At 38.3% G+C, this 21,617-nt stretch overlaps 1 protein-coding gene across 2 annotated transcripts in view; it reads right to left on the reverse strand.

Annotated features, from left to right (window-relative positions):
• The window catches only part of mapre3b (microtubule-associated protein, RP/EB family, member 3b), a 54,495-nt gene that overhangs the window by 15,522 nt on the left and 17,356 nt on the right, over nucleotides 1–21,617 (reverse strand). For both annotated transcript variants that reach the window (XM_078399359.1, XM_078399360.1), the window contains exons 2-5: nucleotides 21,304–21,431; nucleotides 19,123–19,268; nucleotides 4,379–4,580; nucleotides 2,740–2,885 (exon numbers count right to left, since the gene is read on the reverse strand). In XM_078399359.1, coding sequence (XP_078255485.1) covers nucleotides 2,740–2,885; nucleotides 4,379–4,580; nucleotides 19,123–19,268; nucleotides 21,304–21,424 — 615 coding nt within the window. In that variant the 5' untranslated portion in view covers nucleotides 21,425–21,431. The remainder of the gene's footprint in view (nucleotides 1–2,739; nucleotides 2,886–4,378; nucleotides 4,581–19,122; nucleotides 19,269–21,303; nucleotides 21,432–21,617) is intronic.

The raw sequence follows: 21,617 nt of genomic DNA on the forward strand, positions 1-21,617 counted from the left end.
ACTTCCTGTAATAACTCAGCAGTAAAATCACGAACGTTTTTATCTTTTTCTTTGCCTTCTTTAACACCAAGGATTCTTAAATTTTGTCGTTTTGAATGACCCTCTAAGTCAGTACATTTTTCGGTTAATCTCATCACTAAATCAGAAAGACGCTGAGTCTCCGACAATACTACTTTTGTAGTTTCAGCACTTGTCTCGGCTAAACTTTCCAAGTCACCTATAGCCTCATCATGTTGCTCTATTGACGCGGTAATGTGATTCAGCTTACCAGAAAAATCAGAGTCCAACTTTTGTAACTTGGAGGTTACTTCCTCCATGTGTTCATTCATTTCAGCCTTTGATTTATCCAACTGCTCCTTAATAGTGGATAGTATATCCCCCTTCATTCCTTTAAGGGAAACTAATTCAGCTTTCATCTCTTGTAATTCAACTGTCATATTTACCACTTTAGACTTCATATCTGAAAGCTCCTCACCCACAACGCTGCGAAATTCTTCCAATCCAATTTTTTTAGGCTGTGGATTCCGGGTTGCTCGTCTGGCAGTTTCTTCCTGACCCGATGCTGAGGTTTGGGCTGTAGCAGAGGCTTCCATCTGGCTTGATTCTTCTTCTTCCACGGGTCTTGTTCTGACCGTTCCTTTTTTAACGATTTTTAACGGGGGGGTGCGACTTGTCGAAATTTACTTTTAAAAGTCGCGATCTGATGTCACCCACCCTTCGTTGAAAATTGCCGGTAAGTTGCAACGGGCCCGACCCGTTCCTCTCTCCTAAATCGGAATGTTCACGGAGCTAGTTGACGTGCGACTTGTTCAGTCCATAACGCCACCGGAATCTTTAGTGTTTTAATAGTATGTTTTTATTGTTCTTTAGCTTGTTTTATGTGGGTGGTGGGGGGTTGGGGGAAACTTTTTTTAATCTCTTACCTCGACGGAGATGTGATTTTTTTTCCGTATTGTGTCTCCGTCCGCACTGTGGCCTAACATCGTGGAGGTGGCAGCCTCTTTCTGGAGACCGACTTCGGGAGCTCCAACCGCTGGAGCCTGCGGACTTTAACATTGTGGAGCTCACGGTCTCTGGTTAGAGACCGACTTCGGGAGCTCCAAGCCGCAGACGCTTCGACCGCCCCGGCGCGGGGGCTTTGATCGCCCAGACCGCGGGAGAATAAAGAGGAAGTAGATTGGACTTTATTTCCTTCCATCACAGTGAGGAATGTGGGGAATCTGCTGTGGTGGATGTTTATGTTAACTTTTATGTAGTTGTGTGTCTTGTTGCTTTTTTTAGCATGGCAATTCACATATCACTGTACCTTAATTGGTACACGTGACAATAAAAGATCTTTGAAATCTTTGAAATATAATGCCTGGAAATAAGTCTTTATTTTAAAACAAGAATTCCAAATCAATAAAACATTTTTCTTGGGATGCATATTTAACTTCTTCCATTTAAAATTACGTGAAAAGTTTAGAGAGTTTGATAAATGTATTAGGTTACGAAAACATTTATTACTGGATTGGCAGTGGTTTTATTTGATAGCGTAAAACTATTCAACTGTTTAACTTGCATTCAGTTAACCATGTCTTAAAGCACAATGCAAGAAAGACAAGGATCTGTATAACTTTGGCATGATTGACCAAATACCAGAGAGGTCAACAGGCTAATATAACACATTGAATTTTGACAATAATTCAGTGGTGTCTCATGATTTTGTGTGAAGCAGCCAGTCTCTTAGCAATGGGGGTAAATCGTCAGCTTTTTTAGTGTAATATTTCCATAAAATGAGTACACTTTCTATTGAACCGAATAGGCAAAATGGGGCGCATGGGTCATAGAATATTTGCTTAATTTGTAATTCACAAAATCTAAATATGTATTTATCAAAGAACAAACAAAATTCCCAACTATTGATTAAAAAGGTAATTACAACTGTACAAAACATTGGTGAAACTAAATGGAGTATTATGCTCAGTTCTGCTTCCCTACCTATTGGAAGGATGTCATTAAGTTCAAAGGGATACAGCCAAAAATCACCAGGATGTTACCAGAACTGGAGGTATTTTGAATTATAAAGAGAGACTGAATCTGCTGGGGCTTCTACCCTTGAGCGTAGGAGGTTGAAGGGTGACCTTATGGAGGAATCTAAAATCATGATGAGCATAGATAAGATGAATGGTTGCAGTCTTTTGCCCAGCATGGACCCAAGAGGCTGCTTTTTCCCCACAGAGGATGGTGGCTGTGTGGAATGAGCTACCAGAAAAAATAATAGAAGTGAAAATAATAACAACATTTAAAAGTCATTTGGACAGGTACATACACACACGATTCAGTGGGAAAAGGGCTAAACACAAGCAAATAGTACAAACTAAAGTTGGCAACTTGGTCAGCATGGACAAGTGCCTGTTTCCATGCTGTATAACATTATGACTCTACATCAGTCCAATGTATTTCACATTTGACCTCATTAAAATAAGGCTAGGAAGCTACAACACAGAAGTACAATTAATTTCTCTAATTTATTCTTCACTTTTTCAGAATATCCTTAATTTCTATGGACATGAAACGTGGAATTTTTACTCTATCACTCATTATGTCCCCATTTGGGTTGAAATTATACATCTATACAACAGAGGCATTTGAGTTTCAAAAGGTGAATATTTAATTTGTTTAGATTATGTAGTCTGCAATACAACATTTGGTACCACATGGGATTGAAACTACGAAGTATATTTCTACAATGCTCACCTGCTGATTTAGTTCTATTATCTGTGCATCTGCATCACTACCTCCATTTCGAGGAAAACGTTGGGCTTTCCTCATGCCAATTGAGGATGGTGTATTTGGCATTCTGGTTGTAATCTTGGGTGGTGTTGGAGATGTTCTCTGTGGCACTTAAACCAGAAATCAAAAAGAAATAACTTCAGCACGTTCAAAAATAATCATTTAAAGATTAAAGTTCACAGACCAATATTTTGAAAAGTAAAACATTTATTTTTTGATGAATCTAATAAGTTCATTTTCAGTATTGAGCCTGCATTCTTTGTCCTTCCGTTCTCCACCATCCAAGGAAACTTCATTCAAGGAAATAACTGCGGATGCTGGTTTAAATCGAAGGTAGACAAAAAATGCTGCAGTAACTCAGCGGGTCAGGCAGCATCTCATGGGAGAAGGAACGGATGACTTCTTCAGAAGAAAGGTCTCGACCCAAAACGTCACCCATTCCTTCTCTCCTGAGATGCTGCCTGACCTGCTGTTACTACAGCATTTGGTGTCTACCTTCAAAGCTTTTTATTTCGTTGACACAATGCAACCAATTTCACCTTATATACTATCCCCATCCTTTAAAAAATACCAATATTAGAGCTCCTTTTAAAAAAAACATTTTCATTACCAACATAAACTTCAGTTAAGAGAAACATGTTTATTCCAATTTGCTTTGCTGAAAAATTTACAACTGATTCAAACGAAAAGATATTTGAACATTATCACTAATTGGTTAGGCAGAGAGATAGGTTTCCAACAGCATTTTAAAGGTTAAGAGATAAAAAGGGTGAATTTATAGATTAAACATTTACAAGAATGGCCAGAATGATTCAATGTGGGAATGTAATAAGCATTCAGGAGCCCTGGTTGAAATTGAGAATCTATAGCATAGTATAACATATTTCTGCATGATGTAATTTATTTAGCATTAATCTCTGCCATGAATGTCCTAACTTCGGTTAGTTTTGTGACCAAAGTTCTTTTGGTCATTATACACATTGTACATTCATCTTCAATACTCAACCTGTGCGTGTAACTGAACATGAAGTAAAAGCACAATGTTTTCATTTGAGGAGGCACAAAGAGGTAAAAACTTCAAAACCCAACAGTTAATAGGTTTATTCACAAAATGCTGGAGTAACTCAGCAGGTCGGGCAGCATCTCAGGAGAGAAGGAATGGGTGACGTTTCGGGTCGAGACCCTTCTTCAGACTGATGTCAGGGGGGCTGGACAAAGGAAGGATATAGGTTTAGACAGGAAGATAGAGGGAGATCTGGGAAGGAGGAGGGGAAGGGAGGGACAGAGGAGCTATCTAAAGTTGGAGAAGTTGACGTTCATACCACCGGGCTGCAAACTGCCCAGGCGAAATATGAGGTGCTGTTCCTCCAATTTCCGGTGGGCCTCACTATGGCACTGGAGGAGGCCCATGACAGAAAGGTCAGACTGGGAATGGGAGGGGGAGTTAAAGTGCTCGGCCACCGGGAGATCAGTTTTGTTAATGCGGACCGAGCGCAGATGTACAGCGAAGCGATCGCCGAGCCTGCGCTTGGTTTCGCCGATGTAAATAAGTGGACATCTAGAGCAGCGGATGCAATAATTTTGAAGAAGTTAATAGGTTTACCTGCAGTACCCACGGGTCTCTTCGGTTTGTTGAATATTTGTTCACCTTGGTTGTGTGGTGGAACTGCATCCGGTCCTTGTCTTGCCAAAACCGGGTCATACTCTTTTCCATCATAGTTTGCATCAAATAATTTCTTGAACCATTGAACAAATTCAAAATTGTCTTGGAACTTTCCTTTCACTAATCTTTCAACAGGAATAATCTGGAAAAAGAAGAGCAAAAAGCTTAATTTTGTCTCATCATTTTTCTTAACCAAATTATGTTATGTCAATCTTACAGATCAAATCCATTGAATCACTGGTGATTTTACATTAGAATGTCTTCTTAAAAGATTTAATTGCCATTAGTGTTTTACATGGACAGATGCCATGCCTTTCTTTTAATTTTTCAGCATTTGTTTTTCTTAGGTTAATACTTGATTTCAACAATTCAACCAGCATGGTACAGTGGTGCAGCAGTCAGTTCTCTTGCCCAACAGCTCCAGAGACGTGGATTTGATCAGAATTTTTGGTGCTGTCTGTGTTCTCTGTGACCATGTGGGTTGCTTCCAGGGGCTCCAGGTTCTTCCCACATCCAAAGCCACCCATGCAATCTTAGACAGCTTCCTGGGCCAATCCATTAGTCCCAATTCCCACTTTGTTTCCCTGCATCTTTGTAACTTATTCTACCACATCGACCTATCAATGCACTTTTGTTTGTTTTTTGCCATTAATCTACAATAAGGAATAATTTATAGTGGCCAGTTAAGCAGAAACAAGAGCACCTGGGAACCAGATTGGACCTAACAGGCCAAATATTCATAGAAACAGGCCCTTCAGCCCAACTCATCCAAGCCAACCAAGATGCCTCATCTAAGCTAGTCCCATTTCCCATGTGGCACATATGCTTCAAAACCCTTCCTATCGTCTCTGGCAGCTCGCTCCATAAAACCTACCACCCACTGTGTGGAAAAAGTTGCTCCTCATATTCCTATTAATTCTTTCCCCTCTAAACTCAAACCCATGTCCTCTAGTTCTTGATTCATCTTCTCAGGGAAAAAGATTCTATGCATTCATCCTATTTATCATCCAATCATTTTATGTACCTCTATAAGATCACCCTTCAGCCTCCAGAGCTCCAAGGAATAAAAGTCCAAGCCTGCTCAATCCCTCCCATAGCTCAGATCCTCGAGTCCTGGCACATTTCATTGTTCATTGTTCTGGTTTTGGGGTGTATGACATTAAAACACTCTTGACGTCCTCATAAATCTTGAAGTGTCTTGAACTGTAACATGACATTCCAACTTCTCTACTTAATTCCCGGACTGAATTCCAGCATGCATAAAGCCTTGTACATCTATCTACCTGCAACGTCACTTTCAAGGAATTATATACTTGTATTCCTGGGTCCTTCTGCTCTACAACACTCCCCAGGGGGCTACTATTCAATATGAAGGTCCCGACATGATTGAAATTCCCAAAATGCAACACCTCACTTATTAAACTTCATGAGCCATTCCTTGGCCCACTTCCCCAGTTGATCACGATTTCGCTGAAATTCTTGATAATCATTTTCAATCCATACCACCTACTTCAGGGTCAGCTGTAAACTACTCATGTCGTGTACATTCTCATTCAAATTATTAATATAAATGGCAAGTAGCAATAGGCCCAGCACTGATCCCTGAGGCACAATAGGGTAGTCACAGGCCTCCAGTCCGAAAACCAACCTTCCACTTCCACCCTCTGCTTCCTACCATGTCAATTAGGTATCCAGTTAGCTAGCTCCCCCTGGATGCCATGCAATCTAACCATCCAAATCAGCCTACCAAGCTGAACTTTAACAAAGGCCTTGCTGAGGTCCATGTAGTTTATGTCTAAGGCCTAATCTTATCAACCTTCTTGGTTACACCAAAAAAACAATCAAATTCATGAGTCAGTGTCTCCCATGCATAAAACCTTGCTGACTACCATAAATCAACCTCAATCTTTCCACATACGTGTATATCTTATCCCTCAGAATCCTCTCCAATAACTTTCCTACCACAGATGTTCTGCTTTCTGGTCCATAGTTCCCAGGTTTTTCTTTGCAGCCCTTCCTTTGCAGAGGCACAGCATTAGCCATTTGTTACTCTTCCAGCATCACATTCATGTCTAATTGTGATTCATATATCTGTCCCATTAACTGTCTCAAGTTTCCTCATCTTCATGTAGCCACAAAGAACTGCAGGTGCTGGTTGACCAAAAAAGATGCAAAGTGCTGGAGTAACTTCAGCAGGTAAAGCAGCATTTACAGAAAACATGGGTAGGCGACGTTTTGTGTCCCGACCTAAAATGTGGCCGAGCCATGTTCTCCAGGAATGCTGCCTCACAAATGTGAGTTACTCCAACGCTTTGTGTCTTCCCTAGTCTTCATGTCTTTCACCACAGTAATAGTAGAGGAGAAAAATCCATTGAGGACCTTGCCCATCTAATGCGGCTCCAGGTGACCGTTTGGTTTCTGAGGGGCCCTATTCTCTCTCTGGTTACCCTATTATGCTTATTGTACATAAAATCCCTTTCATTTCTCAATCTTATCTGCCAAAGCTATCCAATGCCCCAAATATAGAGTAAATGCAATAGGTCATTAGCAGAGATATACATGGGGAAACTGAGTGGAAAAATGGTGCTTGAAGAATCTTGAGGACAATGCATATTATAATCAAAAGTTATATACAAAAAAAATCTGTGAATTGGACAATTCACTGGACAAATGTTGGTGATATTTGTGAATAAAGACCACTAAAATCAATCAAAAATGTTTTTTTGTTTGGCCTGGATTTTCAGAATGCACAGCGTAATGTTCCACACAATGCTTTTAAAGAATGATTATGGAAGCCGTAAAATATCAGATGTGGATTGGAACTTGTTTACCAGCAGAAAGGAGACGACTATTACAAATGTGAAAAGATTGTTTGGAATGGAATGATCCCGAGTCCCACTTTGATTCCTCCTTTTCTTTTCACATAATATTCCCAAATTTCTTCACTGGTCATTTTGCATCTGAGTTGTGACAAGGAGATTCTTCAAGAGTAAACCAAAATGGCCTACATAAGTATGTGGCATTAAGAAAATCAAAGTCAAGAATAAAGTCTGCACATTCTTCAAAGAAAATATTTTGGTTTGATTCATCTGCAGGCTAATTTTAAGAGCCCTTGGGGTTCTAAGTCAAAACTTTATTAAGAAATGTGTTAAGGCCAAGTCCTTCTTTTCTGGCTTGGATTTTGCTCAGTAAGGTCTGCTGACTACATTTACCTCACAGCCATGCAGACAGGGAGCTCTTACTCCTGTAAACTTGCTGACAGTGACTGTCCTGATAAAGCACTGAGTGATGACAGGGCTTGGCAAGATTCAACTAAGGCATGCTGCTGATGGGCCTGAACAAGACCTGTCCAAGAAACTCTTCTTAAGAAACTTGACTGATGGCAAAGCCATGCCCTTGCTTTGCAATCTGTCAAAGCTCTCAATACCTGGCAGCGTTACTGAATTTTCTTGACATTCAGAAACAATTGCAAACTGTCAAAAATGAAAAACACAATTAAACATTTGAAAAAATTCATAATATAAACAAAATCAACTATAACACTGAAAATATGAACATAAACAAAATCAAAAATTGTGACTCACCTTATTCTTATCTTTATTCCTTACAGCTGTATAACACCAATTGATAAGAATGAGCTCCATGCCACGTTCAGTGACAAAGTGCAAATTGATACTGCCAGCGGAGTTCTACCATCAAATTCACAATTTCCACATTTAGGTGTGAGTACCAAATGTGTCCACACACACAAGGCAAATGCTGGCAGCTCCTTGTGAAACAACCACCAAAATCAAACTAAATTCAGCCCATTCATTTTGTAGGCTAAAAAATAGATTTTTCTCCCCCACCAAATAGCAGACATGTGCACACAGTCAAACAATTGCAATACAAATTTTTCTTTATACATACAACTGCCAAAGTAATGGATGGAAAATTAATGAACAGAGTGAACATCTAATACATGCAATAAACAAGGTGGTCTTCATTTGAAACCATATAACTGTGTTGATGAATATTCAGAAATTAATTTGTGATGTATATTCCATATTTGAGGTGTTTATTCCACATTCTCCTGCTTTCCTCAAAGTAGCCATGGTAATTCCTTGAAGAGTGAAAAAAAACCTGAAAGATTAACACACGGGTATCAACCAGCAGAGTTCTACCAACAAATTCACTTAACTACAAAGTGTAAGGGCAATTTAATCTGAAACTAGCATGGATGCATTCTTCTCTTTCACAGTGAATGTTAACAATGCCAAGTCACCAAATGTTGCCTTTAAGAAGGCTGAGATGAGCTTTGTTTTTCCTTCAAAGTCTGAAGCCTATTTGGTGACGACATGCCAACACTACTGGTAAGTCGTGTTTAAGATTTTGAACCAAATCTAATTTGGTATGAGATTCAGAACCGTACTCCCACATACTTGCTGTCCTTGCCTTCCTGGGAGTCAATGATTGCAGGTTTGGAAAGAAAATAACTGCAATGACATAGTATTCATTGAAAACTCTAGGACACTTCTCCCAACATTTACATCACTTCCCAGCTGGTTTCAAGGAAGACGTTGCATGTTAATTGAGATAGGTGTGACTTTATTATATCCTGTGCCTAGGTAATAGATTCAGCCATCCAGTTTTATTCTTTTCTGCTGTGGTTTGAAAAAATTGAATTATTTCATAAATCATTTCAGAGGGCAGTTAAAAGGATGGGTTCAGAGCTAGGCCAGACTGGCTAGGAAATGCAGGATTGGAGGAGTAGACTTGATGGGCCAAATGGCCTAATTCTGCTCCAACAACTTATGAACTTATTATTTTCAGAATTGATCTTATTACTATCTATTTATTTATTTCAGAAAATACTGAGATTGAATTCAAAGGTTTTATTTATGATTTGACTCCTATGCTCTGTATTACTCGCCAAGTAACATAGTGCTTGCTGTATTCTAATCAGTGAGAACAACCCCCACCTAAAATTACATCATCATTATATAATCTTTACTAATGCCTGAATTAACTTGTTTATTATGAATAGAATAATTATACCTTGGAATGCAATGCTTGAATTATCACTATGTCAGGTATTAATTTAAAATACATATGAATATTCAAAATGTTTGTTTCAAAATGCATAGACTGAAGCAGATTACTCACATTATTGTGCATAAGATCGAAAGTGCATTGAAACTGGTGAAACCAAAGACGATAAAGATCTTAAATTTGCAAATCAAAGTGAAGCTAGTGATAAATTCAGAGGACAATTGGAATAAACATGTAAAGAACTGACCAAATGTAAAAAAATAATCAGGAAAAATATTTTTAAATTGTCTTTTTTGCCTGTGTCACATAATGCTCATAATACTATTGTGTTGTGGTAAACTGTGACCGACACTCATTAGGAATATGAAAATAGGAGTGGGCCATATGATTCACCGAGCATGTTACTAGTGTATATAAATCTGAGAAACTGACATTCTCCAAAGGAATGTGCTGTGGAAACGATTGATATTATCGAATAGCATGTCTCAGTTTTTGCAAAATGCAAGTTCTCCATTGCTGCTGGACTGTGCAAAGAAAGTTAACCTACCTTAATAAGGTTTTCCTCCTGATTTCAATGTAGTTTATCCTCCACATACAGATGAATGAGGTCTGTCATCCAAAGGGGGAAATCACAGGACACTGTTCTTTTAACAATGTTCCTCGCAACAGCCATGTGATCTCCCTCACTCCCACACTGTACACAAGTCATCGATCCCGATTCCCTCCTTAGGTTTTTTTTGACAGAGGTGGCTGAAAAGTAGACCGAGGTGGTATGACGAAGGAGAAATTAAATAAAATTAACAATCAAACTCCAAGTACTTCAAATCAGCATGAAGACAATGAGGAAGGAAGACAGAAGTTCTTAATTCAGAGGATAAAATATATTTAGAGTGAGGAAGTATCAGTGCCAAAGATGGGGCATCATATATGTTTCCTCATTTTTATTCTCCAGAAAAAGACAATTATATCAGGATTGAGGGAAAAATGGTGATGTGGATTTCTGTGAATTGATTTACATACCAATTTACAGAATTGATCTTGCAAAAGATGTATTTGCCTTTGCAAATATATCCCAACAGTGGTGTTCGAAAATGCATCAAGACACTCCCAAGTAACAAAGATTGCAGCTAATCTTGAAATGATCAATTCAGAAGCCATACATTAGGTAGAACAACCTTTGTTTGGTTGTAAGTTGTCAAAAAAGCTAACATATTGCAGGAGTGAAATAAACTAAACATAGCACAAAAAGTAAGGAAATTTGTGTTTGGTAGATTTTTTCTTTGTTGTAACAATGCTTCTTGGCAATAAATCTTATACTGTTGGAAAGCCTGTTTATTTCCCTTTTAAATGGTGCCACATTTGTAAGGAACATGCATTTGTGGGATGAGCAGCAGAGCTGAGTATGTGTGTTGCGCCCATGAAAAATCTGCCAAATCTTCTCTGCCAATGCCAAACAGCTTATTCTGCCAATGACTCTTGTTCGGTGTTGTTTGGTGGATTGGATGATTGAAGTCTGAAGAAACAAGACATATTGGCAATTTAACAATTTATTCATTTAATAAACAGGAGCCTCAGTAGCGTGTGGAAGAACCATACACAGCCACAACAGCCTGGCACCTCCTCCTCATGCTGGTCACCAGCCTGGTCACACACTGTTGTGGGATGGCATCCCATTCTTCAACCAGCATTTGTCGTAAGTCAGCCAACGTGGTTGTGTTGGTCACTCTGGCACCAACAGCACGCCCAAGCTGATCCCACAAGTGTTCAATGGGGTTGAGGTCAGGACTGCTGGCAGGCCATTCCATCCTCTCCACTCCCAAATTCTGGAGGTAGTCTCTGAGAAACCCTGCTCTGTGGGGGCGAGCATTGTCATCTTGGAGGATAGAGTTCGGTCCCAGACTGTGGAGATATGGGATTGCCACTGGTTGCAGAATCTCATCTCGATATCTCTCTGCATTGAGATTGCCTCCAATGACAAGCCTCTTTTTTCTAGTGAGGGAGATGCCGCCCCACACCATCACACTGCCTCCACCAAAAGATGTTACTCTATCGGTGCAGCAATCAGCATAGCGTTCTCCGCGTCTTCTCCACACTTTGACCCTATGATCCAACTGCCGTAGGCAGAATCTGGACTCATCGCTGAACATAACGTTCCTCCACATGTTCAGGTTCCAGTGCACGTGTTGCCGACACCAGCGCAAACGGGCCTGACGGTGAAGGGCAGTCATGGCAGGCCTCCTGGCAGCCCTATGAGACCGGAGATCGGCTGCATGCAGTCTGTTCCGAATTGTCTGGGCAGAGAGCCGTCGGCCATATCGTCCTGCAAACCTTGACCTCAAATCTGTAGAAGACAGCCTACGGTTCCTAAGTGCTGACAGGGTGAGGAAACGGTCTTCTTCGGGTGTCGTCTTCTTGGGACGCTCACTTCGCGGCCTGTCTCTGACATCCCCCGTTATATGGAACTTGGCCTTCACTTTGGAGATGGTACTAGGGCTCACTCCAAATAATGCGGCAACTTGGTTTTGCGGAACACCAGCTTGAAGTTGCCCTCTCGCACGGGCCCTATCCAGATCAGTCAAACGTGGCATGCCGATTCTTGGAGCAGACACCTACTGACCACTGTAGCAGGGCCCATGCTCACAGATGCTGGCAATCAGGCACCTGAATGTCAGCACCTGGGGGTACCAGAAGCTCAAAACAAGAGTCAATAGCAACAGCAGAATAAGCTGTTTGGCATTGACAGAGAAGATTTGGCAAATTTTTCATGGGGGCAACCCATATACTCAGCTCTGCTGCTCATCCCACAAATGCATGTTCCTTACAAATGTGGCACCATTTAAAAGGGAAATAAACAGGCTTTCCAACGGTATAAGATTTATTGCCAAGAAGCATTGTTACAACAAAGAAATAATCTACCAAACACAAATTTCCTTACTTTTTGTGCTATGTTTATATTATCCTTCCACAATGTCTTGCTTGGAGATATGTGCACTGAAGAGAGCTACCTCATAGAAGCAAATTGTTGTCTCATATAACAGGCCCTAGAACCAATCCATTTTTCATGCGTCTCCTCTTAAAATGTTAAAGAGTCAATGCTGAAATCAAGTTCTGATTCCAGATTATAAGATAAATAAATTACACAAAATATCTAAAAGTGGTACAAGGAAGTCTGCACTTGAACTCCAAAGTACAGTGGTTGCAGGACCAAAGCATGTCAGTTCCCTGTGCAAAAATAAGCACCAAGAGATCTACTGATAGAAGATTTTAAAAGATCACAATGAAAGCTAGATAGAGCTCTTAAGGATAGCGGAGTCAGGGGGTATGGCGAGAAGGCAGGAACGGGGTACTGATTGAGAATGATCAGCCATGATCACATTGAATGGCGGTGCTGGCTCGAAGGGCCGAGTGGCCTACTCCTGCACCTATTGTCTATTGTCATAAACGAAATATTAACTGGTATAAAAGGTTAGATAAAATGATAAATATCAAAAGCTGGTGCCAAAGATCTATTTATAGAGGCTAATGTACATCTGAAGAAAAAGGTAGAACCAATACCCAACGGTATTTCAAATACTTCTTAGTTCCAAGTGCATTTTATAAAACACAATAACAACTAAGACTGTAAAGTGCTTGGGATCCCATTTAGACAATTAAAGCAATAAATACCTGAAAACTGGCCTTTTCTAGGAGTCAGATATCAGTTAAAAAAAATCAAAAGAGAAAGGAAGACAGAATGGTCAATGTGCAAACGTAGAGTATTATTTTTCACCCAGATTATCAATGACAAATCAAAGAACTGTGTTAATAGTTCAAAACAAAAAGATAAAAGTGATCAACCCAGATAGTTTTCAGAACGTGATCCCCCAAAAAATTAAGTTGCTTTTAGATAATTTGAATTATGGTCCTCTTGAAAATCTGAAGTGTTATATATTCTGTACAAACACTTTGCTGAAGGGCTACAACATAAATACAAAATGTATGATTCTCCAGAGATTTACACATAACACAACTTTTATATTAACCATTTGGATTCTGAACAGCGGTCAACAACTTCAGTCTTTGATGACTTTATGCCATTTGTTGATGCACAAATTGAACTCACTAACCAAGTGGTCACCTGTATTTGATTTTTACCTTTACATTCCTAACCACATAAGGAGGGGTACTGCTTTGTGCACTTAATACTAGTGGTCAATGGAATATGAAAGTAATGAGTATTTAAAATCAGTATTTTGCTTGATGCCTGGTGTGAAAAAAAACCATACTACAAAGTAGTTAGTTATGTGACATAATTAGTTTTCAGTTGATAATATAGGTAAAAAGAAACCAAATATCAAGCATTTCGTAACCTCAGCTGATTTGTTATTTTAAGATACATTTAATAGGCAATGTAAAACAAAGTAATATTTTAAAGCAATTTGGTGAATTTGTGGAGCCCAGGGTAGTGGAAGGGAATAGGATTCAAGTGAAGGGAAAATTTTAGATTTCAAAGAGAAGTTCAAGACAGAATCAAGTAGCCATTTAGTTAACTATTGGTAGAATGAGATAGGAATGTTAGGGTTAAATGATAAAATGCAGTAAACAAATTTGAAGAAATATGGTTAAAAATTAAAAGATTGTGTCTGAATGCAAGAAGCTTTTGTAATACAATAGAGGCAATGTCATTCATTAAAAAAACGAGTTTGACTTAATAGCTATTACAGAGCTGTGATCGAGGATAGTAATTACATATTTCAGATTGCTTAACATTAAAGTAAAAGCAAAATGAAAAAAGAGATGATGGTTGGAGAGGTATAAGGGAAAGAGTAGATGACCGTGATGAGGATACTTGAAAAACAAAAACAACAGCCAGGTTGGCAAAAATAATTAATAAATGAAAATGTGAGTGGTTGATAGGTCGCATTGGCAAACATACAAAAAAAGCTTGCAGTACAGACAGAAATGATGAGGAATTTACATTGAGCACAAAAAATAAAATTGGCAAAAAGTAGTTTGGAGTTCACCTTTTCAGACCATATCCTGGAACAATGTTTCATGATACCAAACAAGGACAGTGTAACTTTAACCTTGCATAATGGCAATGATAAGTAATCTTACACCAATGAGTGCTCTGGGCAAAAGTAATCACAATGTGATAACGTTCGATTTGCAGCTTGGTTGATGAGTCAAAATGAGTCAGATGAGTCAAAAGTTGAGTTCAGAAAAATAAAAAATAATTATGTACATGTGGGAATTTTAAAAAGACATGGCAGAGCCCAGTAGCTGATGGTGAATGGTAGAAATATAATATTTTTTAAATGACAAGCAACTAGGAAATGCTTGTGTTCAGAGGTAATTTGGTGTGCTGGATTACAAGGCATAAAATATAAACAAGTAGAAAGTGAAAGCAAACAATTAGGAAAACAAATGGTATTTGTTTTGAGGAAAAACACAAAAGGTAGCTGAAATTGTACAGGGCTTTGGTTAGACCTCATTTGGAAAATTGTGGGTAGTTTTGGCCCTCATATCTGAAGAATGAAGTACTTGCCTTGCAGTTAGTGATTCAGAAGATTGGTTGTTCAGTTTAAGAGGATGACCTATGCCGAAAGGAAGACTGGCCTACATTTTCTGCCTTCCAGGAAATCTCTTCCTCTGATGGAGTTTACAAGATGATCTCTCTGACACAAGATATTCAGTGGGGTTGACGGAGTAGATGCTGAGAGGCTGCTTTCCTTACCTGGAAAATCTTGGTGTCATTGTCTTCTTTGACAGTCATGTGGAGTCAAGGAAACTTGCTTTTTTAGCTTTGGTTCTGTGGGTTCTGAATTAACTGAAGGGTTTAGGCTGAATCCACAAACTCTGCCACTTGTGAAGTCTGACAGGGTGGATTGTATGGGATATTGTGAGCACTTTCCAATAGTTTTGGTATGCTACAATTGCAGAGTCTAAATAAACTTGGTTGCTTCTTCAATGGTTCTTGTCCATGTTGAGTGGGAAAGAACTAAAATTCCCATGAGTCAGTGAGTTCTTGAAACAGTTTTCTGTCTTCCTGGAAATTTTCCTGGGAGTGTAGTGCTTGTTCCAGAAAATAGGAGTCAGACATGGGGCCAATACAACCATTTAATGGAGCTGGTTGGACATAATCAGAGCCTCAATGCTTGGGATGTAAGGCCCAAGATGGAGAGTGACATTAGTTTAGTTATCCTGCCAAATGATCTGAGGGATTTTATAGAGAAAGTGTGGTAGTACTCAGTGAGGTTGTTCATGATTCCAAAGCATTAAGGGGCACACACTGCTGCTCGTAGACCATGAACCCGGTGCTAGGTTTGAGAAGCTGTCTGGGTATATACTCCCAGACTAAGACTTTGACCACTGAGAAATGAAGAAAAAGCTTTTGATGCAAAGGAATATAAACCTATTTAATTCATTGTCCAAGAAATTAAACTGCACCAACAACCGTGGCTGCAGATGCAGGACAGACTATACATTCTGCGCAGAGAGTCTCACCTCTTCACTCCACAACTCTTTTCCATATCCTATAAAGTCACTACATTGCTGAAACAGGGAATGAAAAAAAGGAAGGAATCAGGACTGACATGTCAGATAAACCAAAATAGTGAGAGAGATCATGTAACCTTTGAGGAAGATACAAAAGATTCCTGTGATTTCTGTTGCTGAATGACAGACCCAATTCATCTGAAAATGGAGGATGTATGAAGACATAGAAATTGTAGATATTTTCTGGAGGTATAATGTCTTGATGGATCATATGATGCAGAATTGTGCAAATATTAGTTTTTAAGCTATTGAAGTTTAACACCAGATTACTTAGCTAATTGTCTTTGTATTCAACATTATGTGCATATAAACATTATTTGCAATCATAATTATTTTGCTAAACTTAAAAGATAGAATGAACTCCAGGATATTTAACCTCATTTTCTGATAGTGAAATATTTTAGGGAAAAGTTATCAAAATTCAAAGTTAACAATATCATAATTTTCTTTACCAGATGGATAACCATGCAGAAGCTATAAAGACAGAAAAAAATATTTCCTGAAACAAACCATAATTACTTCAAGATCTTACCTTTAAAGATCCGAAAAGATAAATCTAAAAAGGTTTTCAAGGTTAGAATTTAACTTTCTTATTTGTAATCCAGTGATTGAAAAAAATACTAAGGCTTTATAATTGCCATTGTAATTGTTATTCCTTCAACATAATTAAAATTTACTTGTACTAACTATTGCAACAAACTATGGCAACAAATTCAGGCCTCTTTTGAATGATTTTTTTGTAATGTGCACACAGAAATGAATTGGAATGATCAGTTTGCATATATGCTGAGAATAAAACCAGAACCTAGATGTGGAAATTTAGGCTTCTATGCCTTACATTAAAATGCATAATTAAAACAGATTTAAAAAACAATACAAATTTCAATATTTGAGAGTAAGCCAATTAATGAATATAAATTAACTAACACTATCAAAATTCAACTGCTAGAACAATAACTGGTACACATTTAAATAGTAGTCATTTACGGGAAATATTTACTGGAAAAATTAAAAACAAAATAGCAAAACAATCACAATCAAATATTAGTGCAAATCACGCAAAATAACAGTAACTAATTTCAAACCATGATTGCGGCCAGATATCACATTTCATTTTATAAAGTTATTTCAATCTTCTAATCCAAAACTTGGTTTAGTAGAAGTTCCAACAAGATAGAAACACCACAAAGGTAGACACAAAATGCTGGAGTAATTCAGCGGGACAGGCAGCATCTCTGGAGGGAAGGAATGGGTGATGTTTCGGGTCGAGACCCTTCTTCAGACTCTCCAGAGATGCTGCCTGTCCCGCAGAGTTACTCCAGCATTTTGTGTCTACCTACAATTTAAACCAGCATCTGCAGTTCTTTCCTACACGTAGAATCACCACAATTTGTTTGAAAAATCATGAATTATTTTCAATGAAAAGACGTAAAAAGAGTCACCAATTGGATGTGAGTAATTGTCCAAAGGTTTATTTTATATTTTAATTGAGTTTATAGCATTTGGAATAAAACAGGACATTTTCTGAACTCTCTACTGGTCGAAGAGCATCCATGAAGCCAAATCTAAAATTCTAAATTGTAAACCTTTCATCAGAACTGGAACATTTCACAGAATTTAAAAAGAACAGAGAGGAAAGAGGACACTTCTATCAATAAGACACAGAGTTGCTTCAGTGCAAAATTATGCTTAAATAACAGACATGATATTAACAAAAGACAACTAAAGCCACCAACAAATCAACATGTAAATTGCTCAAGAAATGGAGGAGTGGGGAGCACGCAGAAAGAAATGAAAGCACGAAAAACTGGCAACGGCTTTGACGCGTCAAAAATGCCTGGCTATAGATATTATTTTACATTTATATCTGCTTCCAAAAAAATGATGAAAACCTGCATTACTCCCCATCTCTTCAGTTATTTACACACTCTCAAAACATAGACTTTTCCCTCACATGTGTCAAACAGGGCATTTAATTGGGCATTTAATTTACTGCAAGTGTTGACAAACAAACATCCCCATTTCCCTTTGTACAATTCCTTTTAATTCTACTGCACCTGAAAAATCAAAAAAGCTCTGATGAATGGTCCAAAACAGAAATATCAATTTAACCAATTTTTCCACAGACATTATTGCATGTTCTAAATACTTTTTTTTTTTAATTAAAATTGCCAGATTCTTAATTTTTTCCCCCTGAAATATAAATTTGATTGTTATATATTTAAAAAAACACTTTGGATTTCAATGTTATTGACACAGCTAAAACAGTTTGGTAAACAAAAGTCAACAGAAAATAAGCAACAAGGTGCACCTTTCCCAACCTTGTCTATTAGATTTTGTGCTCCCAATGTGCACTCTTTCACATTGGTGAAACCAAGTGTAGACGAGGTGTCGTTTCACCCAACACTTGCGCTCTGTCCTCCATGACCTGACAAAGCTCTTGGTTGCTAACCACTCCCCTTCCCTTACCAACCTTTCTGTCCTGAGCCTCTCCATTTCTCATCATCACAGGTAAACGAGAGGAACAACATCTCACATTTCACTTGGGTAGCCCAGAACCCAATGGTTGGAAAGTTGAATTCTTCATTTTCTTATTTCCCTTTTGTCCCCCTATTTCCCATCCTCCATCCTCATCTATTTAAATGCTTCTCTCTAGCTTTAAATTTCACTCCCTTCTTTTCTAATCTGACACCCTTTTGTCTCCTATTAATCTCGAGTCTTTTTACCTAATTTACCTAGTTTGTGCCAATCACCTTCACACCCCAGTATCCACTGTGTCTCTAGCCAAGCTATGCCCCTCTCCAACTTCTCTTTTCCAGCTTTCTGCCCTCTACTCTTTCAGTCTGAAGATGAATGCAAACCTGAAATGTCATCTGTTCACACCCTCCAGAGGCTGCCAGATCCATTGAGTCTTCCACTCTTTTGAAGGCAAAAGAGATTGCTCATTAGAAAATCTTTAAAACGTTTTGTTGCCTGCAGGAAGCACTTCCTATGCCATATTGAACTGACAGCCCAGGAAGGAAAGATAGAGACAAGCAGCAAGAAAATGTAACAACATAAAACAATCCCATTTACTGATAAAAATATGCTACTTTAATCAGAAGTTGAGTACATACTTTATCAACACCCATTTTCTTGAAGGCTGCCTGTAAGACTTTAAAATGGTGGATATATTCATGCTCCAATTTTGCCTGGAATTTGACTTTCTTTAGATGAATGCAACCCGGAAATAACATATCCATAAACTGACAATATGCTGTTCCTGTTGGAAAAACAATCCAAATTTTAGAAAATGCTCAAGAATTCTAAAATATAGGCAGGCAATTAATGATTAAAAAAAATATATGGACTTTATATTTTTATAAACATTGAATGGATGCACTGGCATAACAAAGTTCCGATCATCTTTGAGATTTGTGACAAAGTAGGAGGCAATACAGCCCATGACCTTCCGCCCCCATATCAACTTTGAAATGAATGACACAGTTAATTATTTCTCCAAGTGCAAGGCCTCAAGTGAAATCACAGTGGAATTACAGGTTACGAATGACCTGATTTACGGAAAACCACTTTTACTCAAATTCCTCCATGCATTTTAAAACATTAGTAGTAATAATGTTTCATTAATGACTGTATGCAGTATATATTCCTTTAGTTTAATTATGGATAGTGTTTGTGTGATTATTCAAAGAAATTCATAGCAAATGGACGTACAATGGTATGGGTTACGATAGATAAGGGTGGTTCTGAGTTACAGAGAAATCGGCTTACGGACAGCTCTCAGGAATGGAATCTTTAAGTAACCCATGATGTGATGCAAGTGTCCATAACTCTGCCTAGACATCTGTGGGAGATTATTTATCCTCTCTTTCGCTGCACTGTAGAAGGATCTCAACATGCAATGTTAACTGTTTCTATTTCAGCAGATGCTGGTTGACCTGTTGAGTGTTTCCAGCATTTTTTGTTTTTATTTCAAATCTCAAACATTTGCAGTATTTTTTGTTTACACTTAGTTGGCTATAGTGGGCAGATCACATAATTTTCAAGCATGACATTGGATTCCTGGAACAGACATTCTATTCTGAGCTAGGTCATGGGAAGAAATTACATTGCAAAGAAATACAACTATTTTATCCTCACAGATGGCAGTGAATCTTTAGAATTCTCTAACCCAGCGAATTGCAGAGGCTCAGTAGTCTTTAAAGTGGAGGCGATTAAATTTATGAAAATTAGGGAATTGAAGGCGATGGGGATCTGACAAAGGAGTTGAGGCCTGGGTAGATCAGCCAGTTACACTGAGTGAGGAGGCGGCTTGAAGGGCAAGGGGGCCAATTCCTGACGCTATTTTCTTGTGCTCTAATATTTTATGACCGGCACAAAAATCAAAATGTATCACTGAAGTGCATTTTACAATTATTTAATATAAAACGTGTCTAAGTCCCATCTAAAGTACTGTGCCTAGTGCCTTAATGTGGTGGTGCAAGATAGAGATGCAGGAAAAGATTCATTACTCTTCCTTCAAATGATATTGGTTACCCATCCTCTGAAAATACTTCAAATTCAAACCTCCAGGAAGGATTACCTCAGAATCATGGAAATGTACAGAGTCAGAGGCCATTCAGCCTATCACGTCCATTTTGATCAGAAATTACTTCCACTTCCCAGCTCTTAGTCCATAAGGCTTGTAGGCTATAACCTTTCAAGTGCTTATTTTTAATGCAATAAGGATTTGTGTCCCTACTATCGTTTAAAATACTGAATTCCAGATTATCTTGGTGAAAAGAATGAATTTCCTCAGCTTCCCTATTACACTCCACCAATATACTTAAATGTTGTGTCCCGTATTTATCAACTTACTTTCCAAAGAAAATAGATCCTTCTGCTAAACCAGCCTACATATCTCATGATTTAATATACCTCAATGTAAATAATCCCAGTTTAGTCAGTCTCCCCACTAAATCACAATTCAGTTGTCCTGGCGATTCGTTATCACATTCTTCCTGCAGTGTGGTGACAAAACTACACGGTACACAGCATAGAGCCTCGTATACATTTCATGGAATTCAATCACCTTCTCCTCTGTTCTTATATTCTAAGCCTGGGATAATTAAGACAACTATCTTGTATGTCTAACAATGTGTCATTTCATTCCATCACAGTGTATTCAACAGAAGTAAACATTATTGCAGTAACATGGTTTTTTTTCATTTATTTAATTTGTAAAACTGATCAAATATTATGACTGGAAGTTAGAGAAGGCACATTATTTACACAAAAAAATCTTATTATTTTCTTACCTGAACATAGTTGTTCAATTTTGGTATAATTGAGCAGGAGAGAGTCATTGACCCATGCCAACATCTCATGCCGGCTAAGATTTTCACTTGTCACAGAAGTGGAATATACATTTACTGCCATCCCCCAGCTGCAGCAAGAACAAGAAATAGATTAAGATAGAAACAAATCAAATTCAAGATATAGACACCCTGCAAAGGCATATTTCTCCTCATTGTGCTCAAAACAATGATATGTTTTGCCAAAGGTAATCTGTATAATAGGAAATTGAAGCTCACTCATTTCTGAAACTTCCAAAACTAAGAAATTCACTGAA

The sequence above is a fragment of the Rhinoraja longicauda genome, chromosome 5 (assembly GCF_053455715.1).
Source record: "Rhinoraja longicauda isolate Sanriku21f chromosome 5, sRhiLon1.1, whole genome shotgun sequence".
NCBI lineage: Eukaryota > Metazoa > Chordata > Chondrichthyes > Rajiformes > Arhynchobatidae > Rhinoraja > Rhinoraja longicauda.